At 59.8% G+C, this 25,657-nt stretch overlaps 2 protein-coding genes and 1 long non-coding RNA gene across 5 annotated transcripts; 1 reads left to right on the top strand and 2 right to left on the bottom strand.

The window, feature by feature from the left end:
- Window positions 1–528: 528 nt before the first annotated feature.
- On the bottom strand, window positions 529–12,735 carry KISS1R (KISS1 receptor). Of its 2 annotated transcripts, XM_059720021.1 has the most exons (6): window positions 11,339–12,735; window positions 8,389–10,926; window positions 3,651–3,775; window positions 3,135–3,270; window positions 2,652–2,890; window positions 529–2,010 (listed from the first exon to the last, which is right to left on the bottom strand). In XM_059720021.1, exons 2-6 carry the CDS (start codon window positions 8,873–8,875, stop codon window positions 1,654–1,656), a joined length of 1,344 nt encoding a protein of 447 aa, XP_059576004.1. In that variant the 5' UTR covers window positions 8,876–10,926; window positions 11,339–12,735; the 3' UTR covers window positions 529–1,653. The 2 variants fall into 2 exon arrangements, with proteins under 2 accessions (XP_059576004.1, XP_059576003.1); XM_059720020.1 differs by having other exon boundaries at window positions 8,389–12,735.
- Window positions 6,779–24,983, top strand: R3HDM4 (R3H domain containing 4). 2 transcript variants are annotated; one of them, XM_059720022.1, is made up of 8 exons: window positions 6,779–7,035; window positions 18,247–18,401; window positions 18,997–19,115; window positions 19,686–19,809; window positions 20,283–20,368; window positions 20,494–20,579; window positions 21,004–21,059; window positions 22,343–24,983. In XM_059720022.1, exons 1-8 carry the CDS (start codon window positions 6,941–6,943, stop codon window positions 22,444–22,446), a joined length of 825 nt encoding a protein of 274 aa, XP_059576005.1. In that variant the 5' UTR covers window positions 6,779–6,940; the 3' UTR covers window positions 22,447–24,983. The 2 variants fall into 2 exon arrangements, with proteins under 2 accessions (XP_059576005.1, XP_014455135.1); XM_014599649.3 differs by lacking the exon at window positions 6,779–7,035 and adding an exon at window positions 13,197–13,330.
- On the bottom strand, window positions 14,598–15,697 carry LOC132246647 (uncharacterized). The gene is made up of 3 exons (XR_009458040.1): window positions 15,406–15,697; window positions 14,948–15,135; window positions 14,598–14,780 (listed from the first exon to the last, which is right to left on the bottom strand). It is a non-coding gene; the product is annotated as an uncharacterized LOC132246647 (long non-coding RNA).
- Window positions 24,984–25,657: the final 674 nt, after the last annotated feature.

Here is a 25,657-nt window from a genome sequence, read left to right on the forward strand (position 1 = left end):
GGATGGGGACAGGCTGTCCCAGCGGCGCTGTGCGAATGGCTTCAATCACTTCTAGGAGGTTCTTGTCTTGAGCCATTGTGCGAATCTCCCCCATGCACCCCGGGAGCTCCCACACGGGGCCGGGTTTCGGCTGCATCCACCGCTCCTAATTTTTCCCTTTAATTCCCGTGAGCTCCCAGCACCAGGCTTTGTTCCTGAATCACCCTGCACACAACACAGCTGCAACCACCTCTGCTTAGCCCCAGCTGGGCTCTTGCAGTCCCTCCCCGCCAGCCCTCCTGTGCCCAAAAAGCCAAGCCATTTAAAGGTACCATTCCCAACGCCCTACAACTGTGGACCAAAGAAGGTGGGAGGTTTCACCTCCTTCCTTTCTCTTGCAGTTTGCTTACAAGCCAGGCCAGTCTCCTGCTCTCAGCTGCACCCTGTCTGGGCAGGAATCAGCTCCCTGACAACACGGAGGGACTCGTGTGCGATAAGCAGAGGAGTTTGGAGGTCCCTGGAACAGATGGGAAGCGACACGGGCCCACAGACAGCAGCAGATTTGGGTTTATTCTACTTACAAAGAAGCAGCAGGATCTTGGCGTGGGCTTGGATCAAAGCTGCCGTGGGCGCTTGCATGGGCTGCCTCTGCAGAGGAACCTCGTGGTACCTCCTTTGCACCAGGGGAGCAGAGCTTCACCCGCCCCCCCCCCTCTTCGGGCTGAACAGGTAGCAGGTGTCATGAGTTGGGGCAGACTCAGCCCCCCCTTGCCCCCAACCACACCTGGAACAAAAGCAGCCTCCCTCCCCTGCAGAGGGGAAGCGTGGAGAGCATTGCACAGAGGCCTGTGACAGCTGAGCTGCTGCAGACCTGGGGCACTCTCTGCCTCGGCAGGCCTGGGTCGGGTGCCTTCAGAGCCACTATCACCGTAGCTGGCTGCCTTAGAGCTGCTGCAAGCCACGGCCCGTCAGGATCCCAGCACCAAGAGTGGCCAGTATCGGATGCTTCTGAGGACGGTACCCAGCAGAAACAGCCTGGAGAGAGTGGGTCTAGTCTCTGCTCTGCCACTGATCCCCTGTGTGGCCTCAGCCAAGTCCCTTAGCCCCATCCATCCGGCGGGGAGAATCATTTGGGCTTTCCCTGCCCTCAAGCAAAAGTGCCTCTCACGAGCCAGGATGGGAAGCGGCACAGAGCTGTGTCAGGACAAGAGCTGCTCTCTGCAGCGGGGATGGGGACATCACGATGAGCAGTTTTCCCCCCTGGGGCTGGGGTGCAGAGGGGCTCGCATGGTTCATAGCAGTGGGAGAGACCTGCGGTGTGAATCCCAGGGCCCAGAAGGGTTGCTCCTCCTCCTCTGAGCTTGCGCCGGGAGCTGGACGGTGCAGCCTCTTTCAGAAAAGCAGACGTCCTGGCATGGCAGTGGCTAGAAGACCCAGGCGGTGGCTAGCAGAGGTGGTCGGCCTGGGTGAGCCTGCTCATCTCACCCTCAGCATGGAGCGTTCTCCGCATCCTGCCCTCACCTGGCATGGAGCGTAGCTCTGGGTCACGCCAGCAACTGCTGCCTCCCCACCCCAGAAGTGGCTGCAGGACTGGGGTGGACAAGACAGACCCCGGGGCACATTTGGGGGGTTCAGGGCCCTCCTCCCACCCCCTGCTCAGGGCATCTCCACCCGCTACTTGCCGGAAGAGACAAAGTGCATCTCGGTGTTGACGTTGGCGCTGCCCGCGCCGATGCCGCCCACCCGCTGCTTGAAGGCAAAGGGGAAGACTTTCCTGAAGGCCTTCCTGAAGTTGGCACCCATGAAGGCGTAGACGAGGGGGTTGACCGAGGAGTTGGTGTAGGACATGCAGTGGGCCCAGATCTTCACCTTGTAGGTGTAGTAGTTGCGCTGGAAGCCAGGCGCGAAGGCTTGCAGGAGGATGAGGAACTGCATGGGCCCCCAGCACACGGTGAAAAGCACCACGATGATGGCCACCATGCGGGAGATCCGGGCGCGCAAGGCCTCCGACCGCTCCGCCAGCTGCTGCACCTGCAATCGGCCAGACCCCGGGCGTTAGCAGGGTGGGAGGAGGGAGCTGGTCACAGGTGGGGAGGCGTGCAAAGGTGTGCGTGCATAAATGGGAGCGTGAGTAACAGGGTAGCAGGCAGTGGGGACTGGCCTGATGGGTGCTGGGTGTGGAGGCAGGAGTCTCTCCTGATGGGGCTGGCTCAGCCTTGCACAGGATGAGTTACATGTGGATCATCTGTGTACGTGGTCCCATGCCATCAGTGCTGAAGATGCATGCAGGATGCAATGTGGGCACCCGGGGTGTGTGGGCACGGGTCTTATGTACACACATGCAGCATGGAGACGTGTGCGGGCATAGGTCTTGTGTACGTGTATGTGACGCAGAGGCAGTGTGTGCACCAGAGATGTGTGGGCACGGTTCTTGTGCACATGCATGTAGCACAGAGGCACGTGTGTGCACCAGGGAGGCACAGGCATGGGTCCTGTAGCATGGAGGTGCGTGCATGTGCACCCATGTCATTGTGTCTTGATGGGGAAGAGCAGTCTGGCTCCATGGCCAAGGAGCCGGAAGCACCATCAGCTCCAGCTCCAGCTGCCACTGCTGGAGGCACACTGCCGGTGGAGGGGATACACGGGCCCGCGCAGGGGCAGGACGCTGGTACCTGGTAGCCATTCTCGGCCGGCTCCACGGCAGGATGCCCCATCTGATAGAGCATGGCGGTGTAGCAGACGCAGATGGTCAGCAGAGGCAGCAGGTAGACAGCCAGGAAGTTGTAGAGGATGAAGGCCTTCTCGTGAGCCGCCGAAGGGAAGGACTCGCTGCAGTAGGTCTGGGGCCCGAACCAGTAGCCCTCCATCAGCCGGTGGTACGTCAGCACCGGGACGGAGACGACGAAGGAACCTGTGCGGGGTGGCAGGTGCCAGAGCCAGCGACCGGCACCGGGCTGGTTAGGAGAGGGTTAAGAGGCAGGGGCAAGGGTAGGAGGGGAGGGTTACCAGGATGGCATCAGGAGCACGGATCAGGGCCAGGGGATGGGAACTGGGACCACAGCCGAGGACATGCAGACGTGTGCAAGGGACGGGTTCAAGGACTTCCGGCTGCAATGCGAGGCCGGCCCCAGGCCAGGGGGTGGGGGTCAGCTCACCGCTCCAGATGCCCAGGCTGACGGCGACGGCGACGCGGGGGGTGCGCTGGCGCAGGGAGCGCAGCGGGAACACGGTCACGTACCAGCGGTCCACGCTCATGGCCGTCAGCGTCATGCAGGTGGCCTGCACGGAGACCTGGGGGAGGAGGTGGGCATGGGCCATGGCCGGACTGTGTCCCCGCTGGGTTTGGACTGGCATGGGGAGCAGGGGGACCCTTGGGGAGCTGTAGCTATAGGGAGATGAAAGCCATCTTCCCCTGCAACTGTGACGTGGGGAAGATATTTCCCGTCCAGCCTGAATGGAGAGCAACGGGGAGCCTGCTCCCATCACCAGGTGTTTGGTTCAATGAGTTTGGTGGCTCTCAGTCCTCTTTCTATGGCTGCACTGCCCACTGCCAATGCAGATGGGGTGCAGCACCACCCCCAGTGAGGATCCAGTGGCACCCTCAGCGGAGAAGCCGACGGTCTCAACCTGCCTCTGTCTGGGGCTGGGGGAGCCCGGGGCAGCCCCCTCACCTGCTGGATGTAGTTAACGAACTTGCACATGAACTCCCCGAAAACCCAGCCGGGCAGCGGGTACAGCATGGCAGTGAAGGGCACGCAGCAGACCAGGAAGATGATGTCGGTGGTGGCCAGGTTGGCTGTAAAGGAAGGCGGAGGTGGGGGGGCGAAGGTTAGCATGAGCTCCCAGGATGCGGGTTGAAGGCTGGAGAGCAGTGAACAGGCCCAGCCAGAGTGCCCGAGCCTCTCTGTGTGCATGCTTTTGGGCTTACTCACCCCGGGAGGGAAAAAAAGAAGAGCCAGGATGAGTCACTATTTAATAATGGAGCCTCAGAAGCCAGTCTGTGATGTCCTCCTCCTGCCGCCCAAAATATACCCACTTGCCAGGTATCTCCCCCTCCTTTCTCTCCCCATCCCCATGGATCCTCAGCATGGCTAAGGAGCAGCAACCGGGCTCCCAAGGCAGAAGGCATAGAGAGGGTGCTGAGCGCCCTGTGGGCATTGCTCAGCTCCTAACAGGATCAGATCCCGAGAGGAGAGAGCACCTGGCATAGGGCACGCGCGGCACAGAGAGTTTCTAGCAACTGCGTGAAGAGGCTGGGAGGCCGCGGGCTCCCACCCCGGGGCTGGAGCCAGGCACTTCCAAGGGCCAATCTTGGCTCTCACGTTCGACTCCCTGGGCAGCATCGGACCAGTCACCCTAGCCCTAACCCTAACCCTGTGCCTGTTTGCCCATCTGTACAAAGGGGATCGGCTCCACTTTCCTCCTCCGGCAGGATGGAGAAGAACCAGGTGGGTGCAGCCATTTGCGCCTCCTCAACCTGATGAAGGGCACTTGTGCCCAAAAGTTCGCTAAGAAGACTTTTTCCAACTATTTGAGTTGGCCTAAGAAAAGATGTCAGATGCACCCAAAGACCCTTGTCTGCTTGTGCTCTGTTAATGAGCTCGTTAGCACTGGCACAGAGCAGAGAGGGAAGGCAAAGGGGGCACAGAATCCACCCTCCCTAATGCCAGGCCCTGCCCTCTCCCCCGGCAGGGAATGGGAAGGGATTTCCCTGCCCTCTGCTTTCCTCCATGGATTGCCTTATCCTCAGCTGAATCCATCCGGCTACCTACTTCCGAAAGTTCAATGTGACTTCCCCAGTTTCCCCCCTGGGACTAATCCCTAGTAAATGGCTGAGAATGGAGCGGGGGCTTGGCACCTGGACAAGCCAAGAGTGAATAATGAATCACTCTGTAATGTGCAGCTGCTGATCCGGTGTATACCTGCACGCTCAACAGGACCTAATTACTCAGGCCCTGACGAATGATGCGCCGCCTTCGTTGGGCCCCGTGCCAGGGAGCAGCTCGGGCATTGCAGTGACTCCAGACAGCAGAGTACGTGGCAGAGGGGGGCTCCTATTTTACACAGCCCCTGGGCATGACACCCCGTGGACCCAAAGCATTTAATCTGTGGAGCAAGTGCCTCTGGGGTAGAGCACGGCACATATTTGTTCTACATGGTATAGGAAGAAAACACACCAAGGAATCTGGTATCCATCCGTATGCTGCTCAACAGGGTAGCATCTCTGGGGCTCAGAGATGCTATGCACCTAAGTGGTTTGTGCACTTAACCAAGAGGCAGGTAACCAGGACTTGCTACAACGGGAGCACCAGGCTAGTATTTGGACTGAGTTTTAAACCCTGTATTCACATACGGGACTAAGGAGCAAGGGGTTGAAGGAGATGATGCCTTGTGGACAGGCGCGTGGGAGTGCCATTCTGTGGGTGCAAGCGTTGGAACGGGTGCGCGGGTTCTTATGATAGGTTAAGTAAGCAATGATCAGTGACTAGAAGGTATCTATCTATCTATAGATATATGTATCTATATATCTATAGATATCTAGATATAGATAGATCTATCGACAGATGTATCTATATATCTATCTATTGATAGATCTATCTATATCTAGATATCTAGATATAGATATATAGAGCTATCTATAGACAGATATATAGATATAGAGCTATCTATAGATAGATATATAGATACATATATCTATAGATAGATAGATAGATATTTTTACAAAAAACAAAACCCATCAGGCTAGTATTTGGGCTACACTTTATAGCTGGTAATAGCCAAGTCACTGTGTTATGCAATTAAGCACGTCAGGCCTTTATCTGGTGTGCTGGCAAGAGGAGGATTTTTGTAATTTTAAAGCAATTATATATGGAAATGAGTAGCCACAGAAGCTGCCGCTCTTTAAATGATGGGGCGATGGCTCTACTCACGCCCTTCTGTTTCTGCTGCAGCTGCTGGTTAAACCCTGCGTGCCGAGCCGTGGCAGTAGTTGAGTAAATGTCAGCGGATCATATCGGATTTACCCAAAGAAACTTGTCAGCGGATCGTCCTTCCTTTCATCGGGGATGTGCCGGGTAGCTAGGGCAGCGCGGGAGGTGCGTGGAGTTACTATACGAGTGCACCATGGGTTGTTAAGAGTCTTTCTGGATTTCTGGACAGGTCTTTAGGGCGGCAGATGAGCTCCACCCTGGGAAATCTAGCTCAAGTCTTCTGCTCCAGGAGCTGGGTTATTTGCTTCCTTCTCGCATCTCAGGGGTCTGGTGCCACTTGCAGTGAAACCAATAGCAACACGTGCATTATTTTTGCCGGAAGGGGCCTAAGATGATGGACAAGTGGAAAGCTTTATGCTTTTCACGTGACAGCCCTCTTCCCAAGAGAGGCCAGGGCCCTTGGGCCCCATGTACTTGGCATCTCTGAACACATGTAGGGGCCAGATTGTCCCCTGCCTCGCATTTTGAGTGCCTCTGCTGGGGTACGTCAGCCTGATTTCCAGGAGAGGGGAAAGGGGAGTGAGTAGACTCTGAGTGCTCCGAGTTGCACCCATTTACCTGGAGGGTAACTGAGGACAAAGGTGCAGGGCAGAAAAGGATCAGGTCCCTATTCACTTGAATGGTATAGGATTGGGACCCTTCAATGCTCTCCATCACCTGGGTTACTGCACACAGAGACAGGAAATTCTTGCAATTCCTAAAATGAGCTGTTTGAAGCCTGGCCCTGTAATCTTTTTAAAAGCAGCTGCTGCTACGCTGGGGAGGGAGGAAGCAGCAGCAGCTAGCTGTAGACCTTTATTTTCTTCCATTAGGCCACAGATGAGGTTTCACAACAGAAACCGAATGCAGAGAGAGGAATAAAAACCACTTTGCTGCAAGGCTGGAATTGGGCTAGGAAGAGCCCAGGCTGCCTCTGCCCGGCATGGCACACGGCCCGGGGAGCTCTGCCCTGCTGCCCAGCACGGAAGTGCATGCACGAGTTGGGCTGGCGGTGCTGTTGCTCGTGTGTCCTGCATGGTTGGTCCCTTGACCCGGAGTTCGGCTCAGCTGGGCAGAAATGTCAAAGGTAGGTGGCAGCCAGTGTGGCACGAGCCTCAGAGAGCCGCCAAGCAAGAGTTTGTCCAGAAGCCTCACGGTCCCCTTTATCGGAGATATTGCAGCCCCCGTGCCCGCGATCACAGCCGGGCTGGTGGCAGGTAATAGCTAGGATCAAGGACTAATCCACCTGCACAGGCTCCAGGGAGCTTTCCCTGAGTGACACTGGCAGGATCAGGCCCAACAGCTTCAAAGCACCAGGGAGGGAGTTAATAGCAGCGATGGGTTTACACTGGAAGTGCCCAGGAGGTGCAGGCATGGGGCAGATGCCCGCTGCGCTGAGCGGAGGGGCCACCCTTGCCCCCGGGGGCAGGATGCAAGGGACAAGGAGGCAGTTTTTAGTGCTTCCCCAGCGCGAAGCTTATGTCAAACGCCCTGGGGAAACAGCAGCAGGGCTCAAACGTTTGCAATCAGCAGACTGGAGTCAGATCTGGGGTATCATCGCAGCCCCTCACCACCCTTCTCAAGGGTTTAACGGGAAAGAAGGGGCCTGGTGAAGCTGCTGGACCCCTCACCCTGGCTCTGTGTGCGTGTCTTTGTGTGTCCCTTGGAGCAAGGCATGTGCATCACCGTATCTGCACGTGTACGCGCCTTCCAGCACGGGTGCTGTGTCTGCGCACATGGGTGCAGCTCTTGCGTATGACCGCGTGCATGGACGTGCGTGCGCCTTGGAGCACGAACTTGTGTGCGCGCGTGTGTTTGTGGTCTCCATCACCGAGCGAGCACAGCAGGGCTGTCTAAGAGGGGCACAGCAAAGCTTATCCGAGAGTACCAGGGCTGGGGTAAGCAGAGCAGGGGAGGGGTAAAAGGAGGTGAATGAGGATGAAATGAGGGGTCTTGCAGCCTCCCTAGTTGAGCCTGGTCTCAAGGCAGCAGCACACCCAGGGCTCCAGGGGCAAAGGACAGCTCAGCCCCCCCCCAAAGCCTTGCTCAAACGCCTGGGCGCAAACCCAGCTCCGTGCATCACCTGCACACTTACCTGGCAAGCTACACACAGTGCATCCCACCCCACATGGGACTCAGCCTGGCATTCCCAACAGCTGGCAGCCCGCACCATCCCTGCCTGCCTGGCTCCTGAATGCCCAGGGCTCCCAATCCAGCTGAGAGACACTTGCGTGGGGATACCCCCAGCCCAGTCCCACTCTGGGATGCCCAGTGCCACTGCCCTAGGATGCTGCATGCCCCCTCCAGCGCCCAGCCCTATGCCCCTTCCAGCATATGACAAGTGCCCAGCCTCAGGGGGGACCCGTGGCTCCCTCCAGCCTCAGGCCCCCCCTGGCTGGGCATTCCCAGGGCCCCCCACCCTGCCCCAGCCCAGACTCACCGATGTAGAAGTTGGTGACCGTCCTCATCGGCTGGTGCCTGGAGATCACGTAGATGACCAGGGAGTTGCCCGCCAGCCCCAGCACCAGCAGCGCCGCGAAGCAGAGGGGCACCAGCCAGGCATCCACCAGGCGCGGGGGGCCAGGGGGCCCCGAGCTGTTCCCGCACAGCAGCCCCCCGGCCCCGCATGACCCGTTGGGGGGCAGCAGCGATGCGTTGTGCCCGGCGCTGCCCGCTGTGCCCATCCCTACTGCCCGCATGGCTGGTGGGGGGCAGCCGGACCCCTGGGTTTTCTCCCCACTAAGGGGGAGGGGGGGGGTTCTTTGTAGCGCCCAGCCCAGGCTCCTTGAAGACCCCAGGCGTCCCGGATCCAGCCACCCAGGGGCTGTCCCGGCTCCCGGAGTGTCTGTCCGCTCCTTGCTTCGGATCAACTGCAGGAGAGCCTGGGGCGTTGCGCTGCCGGAGGGAGGGGACCGAGGGGCTGGCATTGAGCGCTGCCCACCCCCGAGGATGGGCAGGTCCTGCGGGGACTGTGCCTGTGCCACCCCCCAGCTCTGCTGCAGACAGCTAGGTCCAAAGCCAAGCTCAGCCCTATGCCAGCACAACCACCCCGCAGGGCAGGACTCCTGGGTCCTCCCTCCAGCCTGGGCTGGGGCAGGGCCAGGAGCCTCTTAGAAGGGAAATGAGGGTTGGGAGGGACCTCAGGAGGTGACATCCAGTGCAACCCCCCTGCTTTGCTGCACTAGAGGTCATCCCAGCCCCCTTGGCTGCTAAAAGTGGGGACCGTCCACTGGTCCCGCAGGCTGGAAAACGCCCCGCAGAGCTGCTCTGGCTTGCCCAGTGCCTCCTTGCAAGGTTTGACTTGGAACACAACATTTTTTTCCTTAAATACATAAGCAAATAAATCAAAGTCAGAGGCCAGGAGTTGTGCTGGGGATATGCAGCTTTTCCTTTGAAACCAGGACTTCCTAGGAGAACAGGTTGGAGCCTTTTGACTCACAGTGGCCCAGTGGGACCTGCTGAAATCACCGGGCACCCTCCAGGATCCGGCTCTGGGGCACGGATCTCCGGCACACGTGGTCCAGGATCTCATGTTTTGCATTTTGCCAACATCACCGGTGTAACGGATCCAGGGGCTGATTGCATCCGGCAGTGAAGAGCACGAAGGGACGGGATGCAGGTCTGAGTGTGAAACCAGATGCTGGCATGGGTTAGAACAGCCTCGGGGCGGCTTTAAGTCATGCCGGTGGTGTCTGGGTATAGATAACACCCCAGCATCAGCAGCCCTGCTGCCAAGAACACCTAAGCTGCCTGACCCCCGAAGGCGAGGGCAGCGTGCCTATTTCCCTGCTGTTGAGCTCCCTTCCCTTCACACCATCCACGTACCCTGTAGCACCAATTTCTCCCTGGATTAAAAGCCCCCTTGCAAACACCCCCTCATGTAAAATTTTCACCCTGTTTGGACGAACCCACGCTGCACTTACATTTCAGACTCCCTTCCTGGAGCTTGATGCATTTAGAGAGCATCACACCGCTATCCGGAGCCAGGAAACCATTTTACCAGTGGGTTTTGTTTTTGCTCTAAAAAAGAGCGCTAAGTCCATTAAGGACAATCTATTAATTAAGGAGAAAGAATAGGAGAGCAGATGGAAGAAGGGAAAAAAAAACAAAGCCCTTGTAATTATTGGAACTAACTGGGAACATTGGGTCTCTCAAGGATAAATCATCTGGTTTTGTGCAGGTTTAATTAACACTCCATCCTGCCGCTTGTTTGCTCAGTTAGGTTTGCTGGCACGCATCTCACCCCAGCTTCGAGGTGGTGTGGCTGCCTCTTGCCCCGGCAGGCCTGGCTTTCCAAATGCTTGGTTGGGTTTGTACTTGCTTCCTTGGAGGTTTACGGGAGAAAGGAAGAGACAGCGGGGAAGTACTGAAGGGGACGCACTTTTCTGATGCTTTCCATATGGCATGAGCGCTCTGGTGTCGTGCCATATGGGTTGAATCAGAGCCTCTCAAGCTTGGATGGGCTCTCGTAGGCCGCCTAACCCACCTGCCTCGCACAGATGCAGCCTCCTGCTCCCAAACCATCCCAGAGACGCCCCTCCGGCCTCTGCCTGGAAACCTCCAAGGAGGGGGATCCCACAGCGTCTCTGGGCGGCTTGTCCCACCGTCCTGCCGCTCCGGCAGGGAGGACGTTTTCCCTGAGATCTCGTCTCCGTCTGCGTCGCGGCACTTTAGACTCGTGTCCTGCTCTCTGCAGCAAGGGAGAACGCGTCTTCTTTACAGCAGCCCTTTGAGCACCAGAAAGCAGCTCGGGCCCCTTTTCATCTCCTTTTCCAGGCTAACCATCCGGGGGTCGGACTTGATGATCTGTTCAGGTCCCCTCCGACCCTAGAAACTATGAAACCATGCTTGGTTCTCTGCATCTTTCCTCATAGGGCTGTATCCCAAGATGAGCTGTCCTCTTACCATGTTTATTGTCGAGATCCTCGCACCAGGGCTGGCGCCTGAAGTTGCTGGAGGCTAAGTGACTTGCCCGTGGCTACAAGGGAAGGCAGTAGCAGGGAAGGTATCACTATTCGGATCTCTGGAGTCCTGATCTAATGACCCTAGCGGCTGGGTGATCACCACAGATGTGATCAAGACTTTTGCAACAAAAATATCATTATCTCTGGCGGAGGGGGCCCGAGACTAAAAGTTTGCCAGGAGCCTGGGTGCGGCACTGATTCCCACCCACGTTCCCCCAGGAAACCCCTTTAACACATTTCAGCGCTTTCTTGAATAGGGAAGTTTGTTCTTGATCAGGATGCCCTCAGATCCACCCACAGTTTGGTGCAGCGAGGTCACCGTGGGGCAGCCGTGACATCAGCGAGCAGGGGCAGGGTGCTCTCCCCTGTCCGGTTAGCTGCCCCCCCGTGCGTCTCTCACCCTCGCTGGGACGCAGTGGGGCTAACCTGGGGGCAAGGCGGAAGAGAGCGGTGAATCCTACACTGGGAAGAGGCTGGAGATGGTCGCTGCAGACACCAGACCACTGAGCCAGGAGGCGTCGTCCCCGGTAACACCCATCACTTCATCTCGCGGCAAAGCCTCGCTTTTAGCTCCTTTCTCCCATTTCCTTTGGACCAGACTGGGCCTGCCTGGGACGAACGCAAAAGGGAGCAGAGTCCTACCACTCCGAGCGCAGGGAAAAAGAGGACTTTCTTTCCTCCGAAGGCAATTTTCTCCGCAGACTGCTCCGCAACATCGTCCTTGGGCTTCAGAAAAGAAGCCGGTCTAGAGAGCTGCTCAAAAGAAAGGTAATTATCTTCTTTGCAGATCTCTGCCGTAGCAAGTTTTGCCGTGGGATCCACTTATAAGCTGGCTACAAAAAATATCTTTATTAGACCCCCAACAGTGGTGCTCGGGCTGGAAAAGCCGGGTTTGTTTGCAAGGGATGGCACGTGCCTTTCCCAACCGGCTCCGGGATCAATCCTTGCAGTTTATAGGATCCAAAAGGCATCCCCTTCCTCATCTTTATTCACACCTGCATTTATAGCACTGAATAAATCCAGCTCACCCCACACCTGGCTGTGCCCAGGGTCCTCTCTGCCGTGCTCAGCCTGCACCCTCGACCCTCTTTTCTTGGGCCGGATCCTACAGATCCCCTTTGGACCAGGGAGGGATCGAGCCCTCCTGTCTGCAGGTGGAGCCGACAGGATCCAGTGGGATGCAGACAACCAGCTCGCATCCGCTTGGCTTTGCTGGCATCCTTTATTTGACTCGGTGCGTCCCAAGCTCTTAAAAACCAACCCAATCTTTGGCTGCCAGAGGTCTGCGGGAGGCAGCTTAAGTGAAGGAGAGGAAGCAAAGGGGCTCAGGGCTTTAAATCTGAAACTCAGTTATCATTTCAATGGGTAAACCAGGCCCCTTTGCTATCTCTGCAGCGAGGGAAAAGCCAGATAACGGAGTCGGGCTGCTTCGGGGCTTGGGCCCCGCATTTCTCATCGTGCCTCCCCCGAGAAGCTCGACCGCGGGCCTGGCTGCTGCTCTTCGAGGGGCCGGGAAGGAGAACCAGTGTCCGGACCACTGCAAAGAGCTTCGGACGAGCCGGGGTCGTCCAAGGCGTCGCGAGCGAGAGGAGCGGAGGGCGCAGCGGGAGGCGGACTGCGCTTCCAAGCCAGCCCCGCGCGTGCAGGCACAAATGTCACCCTCATTAGCAGCAGCCACCGCGGGCGCCCGCCCTGCTGGCAGGGGACTTGGAGAGACCAGGGCACGGGCACCAGGGGAGCAGCATCGTGCCACAGCCCCACGGGGCCCCCGTGGGCTGCACGGGGCTGGCCTGGCCACGGCGGCTCTAGGGGAGCTGGGCAGCGCCCTCTCACCGGGGCACCCGCAGCCTCTGCCCCGGCCCAGCATCCCCACCCCGCCCCCAGGGCAGCCCCCACTGCACCCCATCCTCATGGTACCCCCCAGGGCACCTTCCCCATGGCAACCCCCACTGCACCCTGCCCCACTGCACCCCATCCCCATGGCAACCCCCGCTGCACCCTGCCCCACTGCACCCCATCCCCATGGCAACCCCCGCTGCACCCTGCCCCACTGCACCCCATCCCCATGGCAACCCCCACTGCACCCTGCCCCACTGCACCCCATCCCCATGGCAACCCCCCACTGCTCCTCTTTTCCATAGCAACCCCCATGACACCCCATTCCCACGACCACCCCCATACTCCCCTCCACCCCCAGCCCGGGCAGCAGAGGGTTAACGCCCGTGCCCGACACACCCCTCCCTCCCAGGGTGTGACGCCACTTCCGGCAGGGCGCGAGTGTCGCGGCCCCTTTAAGGCCGGAGCCGCCCGGGGCGGGGCCGAGCCGTGCCGAGCCGGGCCGGGCCGGGGGCCGGGCCCCGCCATGGTGGTGCTGAAGGGCAGCGCGGCCGGGGCCGGGGAGGCGGCGGAGCCGTTCCTGTGAGTGCCCGGGGCATCCCCGCCTCCCGGGGGGCGCCCTGCCACGTCACGGGGATTCCCCACCCGCGGGGTTCTGTCGCTTACGTCACGGGGTCGGTGCAGGGGATTCCCTCCCCTGCCCCCAGCGCTCCCCTTTGCGGGTGCTAACTGCCCCCTGGGCGCGGAGTGGGGCGGGTAGGCGCAGTGCTGGGGTGACTGGGCTGACCCTCGCCGGGTCGGGGGCTGCGAGGGCCCGCAGCGGGAGGGGAGGCAGGGTGAGACCCCCCCCCCGTGCCGCCCCATCCCCCTGTCCTGGCCAGCCTGGCCGGATGATCCGGATCCGCTCCCCCCCTGGGCCGGCCTGCTCCCAGCTGCCAGCCCCCACCCTTAACCCTGCAGCATGGGGCTCCTTGAAACTGACAAGCCCCCCCCACTGAAACTGACAAATGCCCAAAGGCTGGGAAATGCGGGGAGTCTTGTCCATTCCAGGGGCATCACCACACCTGACCGGCCCCACCCCTTGCCAGGCTCCTAATAGCATCCCTTTGGCAAAGGCCTCCCCTCCGCTGGTGCCAGGGAGGGAAAGGGAGTCAATCTTGCAAAGCAGAGGTGCAGCGGGGTGGGAAGGGGAGGTCTGCTTATAAGCAGGATGTTGGGACCTGCTTCCTCACCTGCGGTTTAAATAAAACGAATGCTCTTACACTACGTGTGGTGCGCGCCTGAGTCCCGGACCAGCCCTTCCGTCCACATCTCGGGCATGGGAGAAGCGGACTCGATGGCCGCTCAGTGGAGCGGATGGGGCTGGGAGCCCTAAATGATCTGTAGGGGATTAACTAACTATTAAGTTCATGACTAGATGGGAGTGCTGTAACCTGGTGCCATGGACACGGAAGAGACAGGACCTGAGCTGGGTGACTCAATCGGTGCTTCTTCCGCGAGACCTTCCGCCTTTTGTTTCCTGTTGGCATCGGGCTGGAAGGTGTTGGGTGTCCGAGGGCAAGGGGGTTAGGGCTGGGATAATTGGGTAGTGACTCTTTGCGCAGAGCATGCGTCATGAGTCCTGTCATCCAAAGTCACCAAGTGCTTTATGGAGCTAAGGTAACGTCATCAGCCCTGCTGGGTAGATGGGCAAGCTCGGGAAGGGCACGGTGGCTGGGCAACTGGTCAATACTTGGAGAGTTGCCACGTGTTCGGTGTCACACCACACATGCAATCGAGTTGCAGGCTGTGGGCTGGGGACCCCATGCAAAAAGTACCTTACCATGGTATCTCTCTGGGACTAGCGCTTTAAAAGGTCCTTTGGGTCCCAAGGAGCAGGATTCCCGCGCATTTCAGACGGCCGCAGCCCTGCCGGCATGCCCGTTGCAGTAGCGTGACCGAGGGCTGTCTCTGGGGCTGCTGTGGGAAGCCTAATTCTGCAAAGCCAGCTGCTAACCTTCGGGGGGATTCCTGCCATTCATGGTGGCGTGTCCTGTTGACGAAGTGGCAAATGCTAGAAACGGTTTAGAGATCTCTGGTAGGAAAATCGGCTGAGTTGTTAGCTTGTTTGGGGGCTGGAGAGGAGGGGGAAGCACTGTATTTGTTGCAATGATGCAGAAATCTGCCAAGTGCAGATCACAAGGCATGTGGCTTGCTTACCTGTTGGCTCTAGCTGGGTTTTTTTTTTCAGTGGCTGGAGGGGGTTGGGCTGCTCATTGCATTGCAGGATACGGGCTTCAGAGCAGCAACTTCAGTGCACATGCTTTAACTTTGTCTCTGCTTCCAAAGGCTTCCCCTCCTCGGATATCGGTAATAACCGGGCAGGCAGTGAAGGGAGCCTGAATTGGCTGTTGGAGCAAAAAGCAGGTTATGCGGAGAGCTTGCGTCCCCCCGGGAGCATGCTGAGCAGCGAAGACCTTCCCTGGGGCATATTGACAGCATTGAAGCTCTGCCTGTAGACGACAGCTTCCAAGCCGAGGATGTTCTGTCCCTGGTTGCACGCGTCGTGTGACTGAGCTACGTGTGGGTGTGGGTAACTGGGTGGGGGAGAACTGGCCCGGCTGGTAAGTCAGTGGCCCAGGAAAGCCCAGCTCAGGTGTTGCCAGGAAGAGCATTACCTTGCTCCAAGGAACCTGCCAGCAGTTGCAGCCCGGCCTGTGCTGCTAGTTGAATGCCACGCCGAGCTAGCTGCACCGCCTGTAAGGGGATCTGGCCTGCCTGGCATGATTTGCACAGAGCTGTCTGGGACTTGCCCTTTAGAGCCTGGATGGGTGCCAAGCCTCGGTGCTCTTTACAGATAGGCACGGTTCTGAGGTCACCACATCTTGTGAGTCTCCAGGATTGTGAAACACAACCCTTGCCCTGCCAGCTCTCAACCCGCAGGGGAGGATCCCAGATCTCACTAGATGTCCTGGGATCTGGCAGGATTTTGGCAAGGCGTCGTGCCCGCAACCTGCTTCAGCTGTAATGTAACTGGCATCGATGCCGTTTAGTGGGATGCTTTACGTTGTGTATCGCACCACAAGCCCACAGCGGAGGGGCTGTGGCTTGTAGGTGGGGAAACTGAGGCACCAGACGAGAGATGACGTGCCAGCAAGTTGTTGGCAGAGCTGCAATCGGAGCTCGCGCCTCCCAAGTCCCAGTCCGGTGTCTTGGCCGCTGGAGAAACCGAGCGGGTACAAACTCTAGTACCTGATGCATCCCATGCCCTTCTGGACTGACACCTCGTGCTTCCCTTGCCTTGGACTCGAGTGCATCACGACCCGTGTGGTGATCCACTCTCTAAGTGCCTTCCCAGAGAAGGCTCCACCGAGTAGCGGGATCCAGGAGTGCCAGTGCACATGTGATCTGCTCGGCCAGGCTTCAGGCTAAATGACAACTGGATAGTCTCCACCAGCACCGTGGTTCGCGTACAGACACGGGATGATAAATTCAGGGTTAAGGTCACGGCGCAAGATGGATCAAATACAGCAGCCACCTGGGAACGCTCGCTGGCTGGTGAAACCTGCCTGGTGGTTTAAGAGCGCTCTTTGCAGCAGAGGCTAGATGGGGAAACATCCTTCCCCTCATCTTCACCACCCTGCTTTGCTCTGGGGAGCTGCGACTGCCTGGAAATCTCTTCAGATCTGAATCATTTAGTGCACGTTGCCTTGCCTTCCTCCCCGTTCCCGTCGGATGAATCCGTGCCAATACAATGGGCCCCTTGGCTACCAGGATGGGTTTAGGAAGCCAGCTATCCGTCCTGAGCCTGCCGGTGAGCTCCATGTGCTTCTACACCTGACGCTGAAGTGATGTGAAGTGGAGAAGGCACCCAGGGAGCTGGTTTCCAACCACCCTTGAGCCCAAACTGGGCTCCGTGCTGTTCCCCCATGCATGCCTTCTTGTGGGGCCACCTCCCCGGCTGGGAGGACTGGGAGGCTTTGACAATAGACGCTGTGTCCCTGACACAGCTGCCCATTTCGGCTGGGCGGGTGGAAAATGAGGCACTGAAGCAAAATGATAATCTGTCTGATGTCCCATGTTGGTGTGCTGTCGTCTCACAGCGTGGCCCTACCGTCTTCCAGATGCTGGGGGCAGCTGTGCCAGTGCTCCTCCCTGCATAGGGTATAGTGGGCTGCAGGCGGGCGCAGTGCGGGCAGGCAGGTTTCTGTGGCTATGGGTCGGGGATGGTGTGACCCTAAAAAGAGGGTTCTTCCCTCCCAGCTCTGTGCTGGAGCAGGGGTGCCCTGTGCATGTCTCTTGGGCAGATCCTTGCTACCTCCTACACTGCTGAGTCTCCCCGACGCCGTGCGCTAGTCAGGAGGGGAGACTGATGACCTGGGTAGATGCATTGGGGCTGACTGCCCAGCTCGGGGGAGCAAGGGCAGTGAAGACCGGCTCTAAGCTGGCAACTGAAGCCAGAGCCCAGGAGACTTCTCATTAGCGTGTTCTGCCGCTTTCCTTCTTAATACCGAATGGAAAATTCAGCGAAGCTGCCTGGTGTCCGCAGGGACTGCCCATCAAACCGGCCCCCTGCTCCTGTCACTAAGCAGGCCCCGGGGCTCCAGCCATGCAGATCCTGATGCAGAGCTGCTGGGGGAAGTGTGGCTGGATGAGATGCTTTGGGAGAGTGAGTCTCGCCCTCTGGAAAGGAAACCGTCGAAGGTTCGGTGAATTCCTTTAAGGGCTCACCGGGTTAACGTAAGAGGCAGCTGTGCCAGGCCTGGCTTGTTTCTCATGTCGGACTCCGGCCTTAAACATGAATAGATGCTATCAAGATGCAGCAAAGGGGCTGCGGTCTGGGTACGTGGGTTATCTTCCGCGGGTGCCTTTGCTGGGATGGTGCTGTCCATTGCCGCGCGGCCCGGAGGATTGTACGTCCAGCCGGGCACAAGCAGCAAGTGAATAGGCCGTTTATTTTAGCCAGCGGACTTGCTCTGACGATCAAGGCTGGTGAAATGAGCCCGTCGTGGTGCTTGCAAGTGCCATTTGCATAACGGCGGGGGTGGGGGAGGTTTCCGAACCTGTCAAACGAAGACTGTACTAAAAGCCTTTGCACTTGGGCAGTGATTGAGGTTATCAGCTGCGGCTGCTGCCTTGTGGGCGGCTGATGGACGAGATAGCGCGGGGTAGCCCGGCAGGCGTGTCGCTCCGTGTCTGCCTCTCCAGATGTCTCGGAGTCGGGGTTGGGCTCCGGAGGGCATTTGGAGACTCCTTTAGATAACCACGTGCCTGGTGCGGACAGGTGTTTATCCCGGCTCCTGTGCCCCCCACATAGAGCCCAGCTGTTCTGCTCCCGCGCTAGCCCTATACAGCTTCCCTGGGGCATCTTGGTCCTGACTTGCCCTCCCCCCTCCTTTGCTCTTCCAGCCGTAGACCCCCAGAGTCTCCCCGCTGCGCCAGCCCCTGGCAGGCCCGGGTGCAGCCGGGGTGCCGGAGCTGGCGCTCCCCCATCAGCGCGTTGTCTGTGTCCCCCGCAGACGGATCGAGGACTGCCTGCCCCCGCTGGAGAGCTCGCCCGCCAAGAGGTTCTCCCCCTCCAAGCGCAAGCAGCACTACATCAACCAGGCCATCCGCAACTCCGACCTCATCCCCAAGGCCAAGGGGCGCAAGAGCCTCCAGCGTCTGGAGAACAGTAAGGAGACGGCACGCGCGGGCACCGCTTCCCTCTGCCTTCCCGGGGCCTCGCCACGCAGCTCGTCGGGGCAGGGTTGCCCAGGAGAGCCGGGCTGCTGGCACGTGGCCCCGAGCTCGCCCGTGCTGCGTAGCCGGGTGTTGATAAAGCAGCTGGAAGAGAGGCCACGTCACGGTGACTGTGCAGAGCTCTCTGCAGAGCGGCCGAGACTATGTTTTAAAGGCCCGGGTGGCTCTCCCCTGGGGCGCCCGACTCCAGTCCTCCGAAACTTGCCCAAGGAGGCTTGGGTTGAGTCTTGGAGGAGGGAATCGGGATGCCTGGGTTATAAATGGGGGGAGCAGGTTTCCGAGGGATGGGGGAGCTCCCTATGCGACCCAGGCTGCAGCCCTGGGGCACGCTCTGAGCTGCCCGTGAGAGCAGGGGCCGTGGCAGAGGACCGAGAAATCCCCGCTCGACTCCAGCGCAGGGCCTGGCTCCTGGCTGCCCCGTCCCTGCTGCCTCCTGTCCGGTATCGCAGGCCTGGCCCCTGGCACTCGGAGCCCCTCGTGCCTGGCACTCTGGCCCCGCGCCCCTCACAGGCTTGCCTTTCTCCCAGCCCGCTACCTGATGACCCTTCTGGAGCGAGACGAGTGTGGCACCGACGAGGGGGACCTGGCTTACCCGGCCACCCCCAGCATCTTCACCGAGGCTTGCAACAACGAGACCTACATGGAGGTAGGGGGCTCGGCCTCGCCGATGGCCGGGGGCGGCTGCTTGCTGCGGGCTCGCTCCGTTTTTGGCAGAAAGGCTCCCGTTCTGGTCCCGCTCTGTCCTTCAGCCAAAGGGCTCTAGGACCCTGGTTGATCTCATGAGTCAGAGCCTCCAGCTTGCTTTGCGGGGGATCCTTTTAAACCATCCAGCCCCAGTGCAGCTGTGGGGACACGGCACTGATATCAAAGTGCCTGAGGATGACCTGCTGCGTCCTGCAGCGTCTTTCTTCTTCCTCCTCTCTCGGTGGGGAGACTGGATTTGTACTGGAGTCAGTGTGGGTGTTCGGAGGTGTTGATCGAGCCATGCCAAGCTGGCCTGTTCCTCTCCATTCCCAGCCCTGGGGTTTCTGGGCTGCTGGGAGGAGGTGTCTGGACCGGCTCGTCCCAGGTAGGAAGCTCCAGGGATGGAGCAGGAGGCACTGATTTAGCCATGGTAGGAGCAGAGGCTCAGCAGGGTCCCAAGCATTGACACGGCCCAGGGCTGGCGGGGGGCTGGCACATGGCAGCTGCAGCTGTGTGATGCTTCCTTTGTCAGATCTGGAACGACTTCATGAACCGGTCGGGCGAGGAGCAGGAGAGGGTCCTGCTCTACCTGGAGGGAGAGGCCAAGAAGAAGCACAAGAGGAAGCTGCCCGTTAAAGCGGAGGACAAGTGGAAAGGTACGGGGCTGGGGGAAGCCTGCCAGGACCCTCTGGGGTTGGGCTAGGAGCTACCTGCTGTAGCCTGACCTGGCCACGAAGGTGATCAGGGGCTCCCCAGCTGCTGTGGATTCTCCAGTGAGCAGAGGTCCATGCAGGTGGCCTGTAGGGAGGACTTGCTGCCTGAGCACTTGGGGATAAGGCTGCCACTTCTACCCCTGCAGCAGAAGGGAGCCAGCTCCGATCTCCCCTGTTCTGGGCAGAGGGCGACTATCATGGCAGTGCCCTCTCTGGGGGGGAACACTTCATGCCCTCTGCATGTGAAGAAGGGGAAACAGCTGAGCTGGACCCGTGGTCTCAGCTGCTCGGTCTTGCATGGAGACGTCAGTCCGACCTGCTGCTGCCTCGCGGCCGTGACGTGCCCGAGACGAAGCTGCGGTGGGGCAGGCTGCTCCCGGAGCTGACGTGCGTGTCCTGCCCCGTCTGTGTTGCAGAGCACCCCGCCTACACGCCCCAGGAGTGCTTCCAGCGCATCAGCCGCCGGCTCCGCTCCACGCTCAAGCGAGGCAGGATCCCGCTGGTGAGCCCCCAGGCGGCAGGGGGCTGTTCCTGGGCTGGGGAGTGGCGCTGCCTTGCTGGGGAGCCGGGGCTCCTGCCTCTTCGCCAGCCCCCCCGACCCTTAAGGCGCCTGCCTCTCTTCTGCAGGGGACCCTGGAGGGCCTGGAGGAGGAGCTCCTGGGTTTTTTCTCTGTCACCCCCCAGTCCGTGTACACCGCGATGATGGACAACAGGTAGACGGTGCTGGGAGGCTGCTCCTGTCCCAGAGGATGGAGCGAGCTGTGCAGGGGGTTTTGCACGTGGCTTCCTCCACGCTGGGTGTTCCTGACCCATCAAAGGCCCCGGGGAGACGGGCCAAAGGGCTGCAGTGGAGAATGGGCCGCCTCTATCCAGCCCGCTCCTGGCACCCTCTGTCTACCGGACCGGAGGGGGTGGATCTGCCCCGCTGCTGGCTAGAGAGCATCACCCCAAGAGCAACAGGAACCCGCTGCCCCCTTGGCTTGTCCACGCTGCTGGGTGCCCCGTGCCATGAAATCTCCACCCCGGGGCTCACAGCGGGGGGAGGAGGGAGCCCCCAGGGCCTGGGGAAGAGGCAGAGCTAGAAAACCTCCTGTGATCTCACCCCACTACTTTTGGATCCCTTTTTTTTCCCTCCAGCTTTGAGCGGCTGCTGCTCCACGCGCTCTGCCAGTACATGGACCTCGTCTCTGCCAGTAAGAGCCCTCGGCTTTGTTTTTTCCTTCCTCCCCTTTCTTAGCTTTCCTCCTCTTCTGCAGCCCCTTGGCCTTGGGTACTTGGCCATGTAGCTAAGCAGGGCTTCAAATCCAGGCTGGTCGGCCCCTGGCTGGAGCGTGGGGCTGGCAGCCAGGGGTTTTGGCTGTGCTGGGGGCAGCGATGGGCCTTGGGGGGGCTCCGTCTGTTGGCTCCAGGGCTTCATTGCCTCCCCTCACGCGGTGTGTGCAGGTCACCACGGTGGGTGTCAGCCCTGGTTTGTACTGGGCTGTCTGCATCCTGCGCTTCCAGACATCCAGCCCCTGAAACGAGCGGGCGGGTTCAGCAGGGAGCCTGCAATCGTGCCAGGATGCTCCCTGCCTGCATGTCCCCCTCGGCTCCATTCCCACCCCTCTCCTTGCTGCAGTGTGATGCAGAGGTGGGGAAATGATGCAGTGCAATGCAGCTGGGCTGGAGACCATCTCTCTCTAGGGAGGAGGGTGGCAAGTCTGGGGAGGAATCGGGGTGCCAGCGTGCTATAGCCGGGGGGCTGCCAGCTCTGCTGCGTGCGCAGCTTGGTCCTTTCTGCCTGCTGGTTCGTTAGCAGGTGGGTGTGAAAATGCCAGGGAAGCTCTAATGGCTCAGAGCTGTGCAGCGGGGAGCTGGCAGGGGCCCAGAGCAGGAGAGGAGGGCACGTGGTGTCCGCTGCCAGCGCGTCTCATGGGGTGAGGACTGGATCTTGGTGGAAGGCGGCAGCCCGGAGGTGGGAGCAGCTGTGGCCCAGGGCAGTGGCTCTTGGCTCGTCTAGGCATGGACGTCACATCTGGTCCGAGCCCAACCTTTCATTTGGATGCCCCCGGAGCTTACAATTTTGCACCTGGGGTAGTCCTCCCCGGCTCGTCTGGGACCGGCTGGGGTGTAGCCAGTCCTGATTCCTCCAGCCCGGCCACAGCCTTGCAGAGGGAAAGATGCTTAGTGCCTCGGCTTCCCTGTCCCGTGGACGCCGACAGCCGTCCTCCGCTGTCTCCGAGCGGCTGGGAGCGCCCGCAGACAGGGGCTCCCACCCTGCCACAACCGCCCTGCATCAACTTGATCCAAGTCGGACGGCGGAGCGTGTCTGTGGCTCGGCCTTTTCTCCCTGCAAAGCCTCTCCTTCCGCGCGCCCTGACGAGCTCCACGCTGTGTCCGTCTGCGTCCCTGCAGGGCTTGGCCACGTTGCTTTGGGGCACGGGCAGTGACGGCAGCGCGACCTGGCTCTAACCGCAGCTCTCCTCCTCTGTCTCAGGTTCCGACTTTGAAGGGAAACGCCAAATGAAAGTGAGCAACAAGCACCGCGTCTTCCTGCCCCCGGAGCTCCTGCTCTCGGCCTACCTGGAGCAGATGAGCTGATACGCCGCGGACCCCCGCCCCTCCTGCTCCGACCCCGCTCCCTGCTGCCTGCCCGCCTGCCCCCCTTGCGCGGTGGCCTGGCCGGTGGGCGGCTTTGTGTGGAGCGGGGCTCAATCCACAACGTGTGCCCTGCTTCAAGGCATGAAATCTCTTCCCTTCCCCGTCCCTGGAGCTCTGCAGGGATCTCCCAAAACTCCTGTCTCTCCCCTGGGAGGCACAAACGTACCACAGGGTCTCTAGCTGGCTCTTTCCTCCCTTCCGGCACAGAGCCTGCTTGGTCTGTATTAAGGAAGGCACCAGCTCCTTTCTTTGCAGAAGCCCTGGCATCTCTGTCCCCGTGGTGGGGCCACCTCCCAGCTGTGTGCAGGTACCAGCCCCTGTGGGCTGCAACCTCTCTGGATGTCCAGGCTGGGGGGGAGCAGGGAGAGGCACTGTTTTATGGGTCAGTCTCACTCACATTTTTGGGGCTCGTTTGGGCTATTAAAAGCCTGTCGGAGGCTGCAGCAGCCTTACTCTGGCTTAGCTCCCCGCACAAGCTGCCCTGCTACCCTAAATGCTTCAGGTATTTAAAGTGATCTCCATAGGATACGACCCCCCTGGGCTCTTCCCTGCACTGGAGAGGCCAGGTCTCTCCCGTAGGGTGGGTGAGCCTCAAAGGCGGGATGATTCGACCTTTCGATCCTTGCCCTTGTGATCGCAGGGGACTCCAGGGCCTTGACCTGCTGTGCAGACATCGCCGCGCGCAGATGGCCAGCCCCTGCACCTGCTGCGGGTCCGGCGGGGTGGAAGCATTTCTATTTATAACCCAGCTGGCTCTAAAAATAGGCGCGACGACTCCAGCCCCCTCCTCGTGCCAGTGGCGCTGCTGCCGGGGAAATCTGCCCCGACGATCAAACAGCTCCTCTTGCCTCTCCGCCCCTGCGAGCTGTGCAGCTGCAGCTGGGCAGCTCGCGGCCCCATACCTAAGCCCATGCTTGAAGCTTTAAACCTGGGCTTAAGTGCTGGGCTGCGTCTGGGGGGTGGTCCTCCGAGGAGGAGGATTTCTCTCCTCCATTTACATTTTGCAAATAGGTGGGGGGACGTCCCTGCATCAGTGATGCTGTCTGGGACGGGGGCAGCTGTGAGAGCCTGTGATTAGTTTTTTGTGCCTCTCTTTTTCCCTCTCCCAGGGCAAGCACTCCTAAAGCCAGAGCAGCCCTGTGGAAAGCCTCTGCCCCGGCACTTGCCTCCCCGTGCCCGTCCAGAGCCAAACACTTGCCTCTTCAGGGGTCTGGGTCTTGCCGTAGCCAAACGGCCCCGAGCACTGCCTTCCTCCAGCTAAAGGCTCATCTCCAGGGTTAGGTCCCAGGGGAAGGGGGTCTGTTTTAGCTCTCGTGGCAGCTCTGGGGGGACGGGCTGGGTGTTGGCACCAGCCCCGTCCCATCGCTTCTCCCTGCAGCCTGGCACCGAAGCTGGGCTGCAGCAGCTGAAGCGTCAATGCAGAGAGCAGCGAGATTTAATGCCAAGGGCTGGCTTTCTCTGCAGGGCAGGGCTCCCATCCTTTTTAAATGTAATATAGCGTGTCCTTTTTTTATACATATTTGTGTGTGCGTGATTTAACTCGGGCCCCGGCTGCCCCGCCGCTCCCAAGGTGGCTGGAGCTCAGCGTTGCAGCTCCGCCACCCTGGGCAGCTGGGCGCGCCGGGGCACGGGAGTGTTTCGTGCTGTGGTGCTGTGTGAAATGGGCTTGGTTTCCAGCGCTGTAGGGCTGCAGACTGTGCCGCCTGTGGTTTTTTTAACGTGTACGCTCTGTGGGGTTTTTGTGCGTGTGTCTGTGTATCAAGGGCTTCTCTTCGGTGTATATAGCAGCTGGTTTGAAAGGGACGCGCTGGGCTCGGGGTGCTGCTGCCTTGCACTTGTGTGCGTCACTGCTCACGGCTGTACAAAAGCCTCGTGCATGCCCGTGCCGGGGGGGAGCTGGGGTGGGTCGAGGATGGGGGGTCGTGGTGCTTCTTGCGCTGGGTGATGGATGGGGTTTGCTGCCTTTGCTGGGATCGCTCCCGATTCACCCTGGGTGCGAGCAGGATTGGGGAGAGCAGGGCCGTGTCACACTTCACCACCACGGCATCGAGCGCTGGGGGCAAGGAGGACTTGCTCCCCCAGCAGCGGGGAGCGAATCGGGCCCTTTTATAGCATCTTCTGCTCCGATCAAATCCTCCCGAAGGCCCAGCTCTCCCATGGGTCCCCATCACTGGTGCCTCCTCCTTCCACCTCTGCCCTCTTGGCAAGCCAAAGTGATCTTCGTGGCCCCGCCAGCGTCCCGTGCAGCCGAGCGCACACTGGGGCCTGCGGCGTGTGGCCCGTGGTTGTGTCGTTGCTTCGGGAGCATGGCATCACGATTTCCTTCCTCTTAAATGTGTTCGATGCCCCGAATCCAGCTCCAGCTCTTGCCACTGCTCCTTTTGCTGGTTGCTGTGGGGGGCTGGGCTGGGGAAGGCGAGGACACGTACAGAGCCGGGAGGCATCTGCACGAGAACAATAAACCATGGTGCTCCGGACTCCCTGTGTCCGCGTCTCTGTTGGGGGGCGCAGCCGTCGGTGTCCGTCCCCGGGGGGCTTCCAGCAGGAGACGGTGGGGTGCAACGCGGGAGCCTGGGAGCTGGTTGAGCTCAAATGTCTCCCACGTGTTTGTCCCTCTGCGCTGCAGCTTGTGGGACGGAGGAGAGGGTTTCTATCCCTTGCAGCCCTTGGCCCCAGTTCTTGCCTTGTCCGTTAGCAAGTCTCCTGCCTCCCAAACTCTGGATGCTTCAGGTGGTCCCAGATCCAGGCCCCGCAGGCCTTGGAGGTTGGATGCCCCCTTGTCTTGTTTGCCACCAGCCAAAAGGCCAAGCTGGGAAGCCCAAAAGCAATCCCACCGCTGTCCCCATAAACTGCACAGCTGAGCTCCTTGCACTTGGAGGCAGTCGGAGACTCTGGCAGGGATCAGCAAGGGACAGGCCTCACCTGTACCTGTGCCACGGCCTTCGAAACCGAGACGAAGGGGAAGTAAGAGCCACCGGGGCTGAAAGCATCTCCCCTGCCAGGTGCCGGGGGCTGCGGGAGGCTTCCTGCCCTGCAATTGCTTTTCAATAAGAGGCTGCGTGACCGCCAGGTGCACGTGGGCAGGAGACGGCCGCTCTCCAGCACATCTTAAGATTTCATAGATTCATAGACATTCGGGCTGGAAGGGACC

Source organism: Alligator mississippiensis, chromosome 16 (genome assembly GCF_030867095.1).
Source record: "Alligator mississippiensis isolate rAllMis1 chromosome 16, rAllMis1, whole genome shotgun sequence".
Lineage (NCBI taxonomy): Eukaryota > Metazoa > Chordata > Crocodylia > Alligatoridae > Alligator > Alligator mississippiensis.

What these genes read in the sequence shown, in the direction of transcription:
- R3HDM4 (XM_059720022.1), top strand. Translation starts at nt 6,941, where the DNA reads ATGCACGAGTTGGGCTGGCGGTGCTGTTGCTCGTGTGTCCTGCATGGT. An exon ending in CCTCCAGCGTCTGGAGAACA is followed by an intron (nt 18,402 to 18,996) that starts GTAAGGAGACGG and finishes CCTTTCTCCCAG; the next exon opens with CCCGCTACCTGATGACCCTT. An exon ending in AGCGAGGCAGGATCCCGCTG is followed by an intron (nt 20,369 to 20,493) that starts GTGAGCCCCCAG and finishes TCTCTTCTGCAG; the next exon opens with GGGACCCTGGAGGGCCTGGA.
- KISS1R (XM_059720021.1), bottom strand. Translation starts at nt 8,875, where the DNA reads ATGCCAGCCCCTCGGTCCCCTCCCTCCGGCAGCGCAACGCCCCAGGCT. An exon ending in GGTCACCAACTTCTACATCG is followed by an intron (nt 3,776 to 8,388) that starts GTGAGTCTGGGC and finishes CTTCCTTTACAG; the next exon opens with CCAACCTGGCCACCACCGAC. An exon ending in CAGCCTGGGCATCTGGAGCG is followed by an intron (nt 2,891 to 3,134) that starts GTGAGCTGACCC and finishes CACCCCGCACAG; the next exon opens with GTTCCTTCGTCGTCTCCGTC.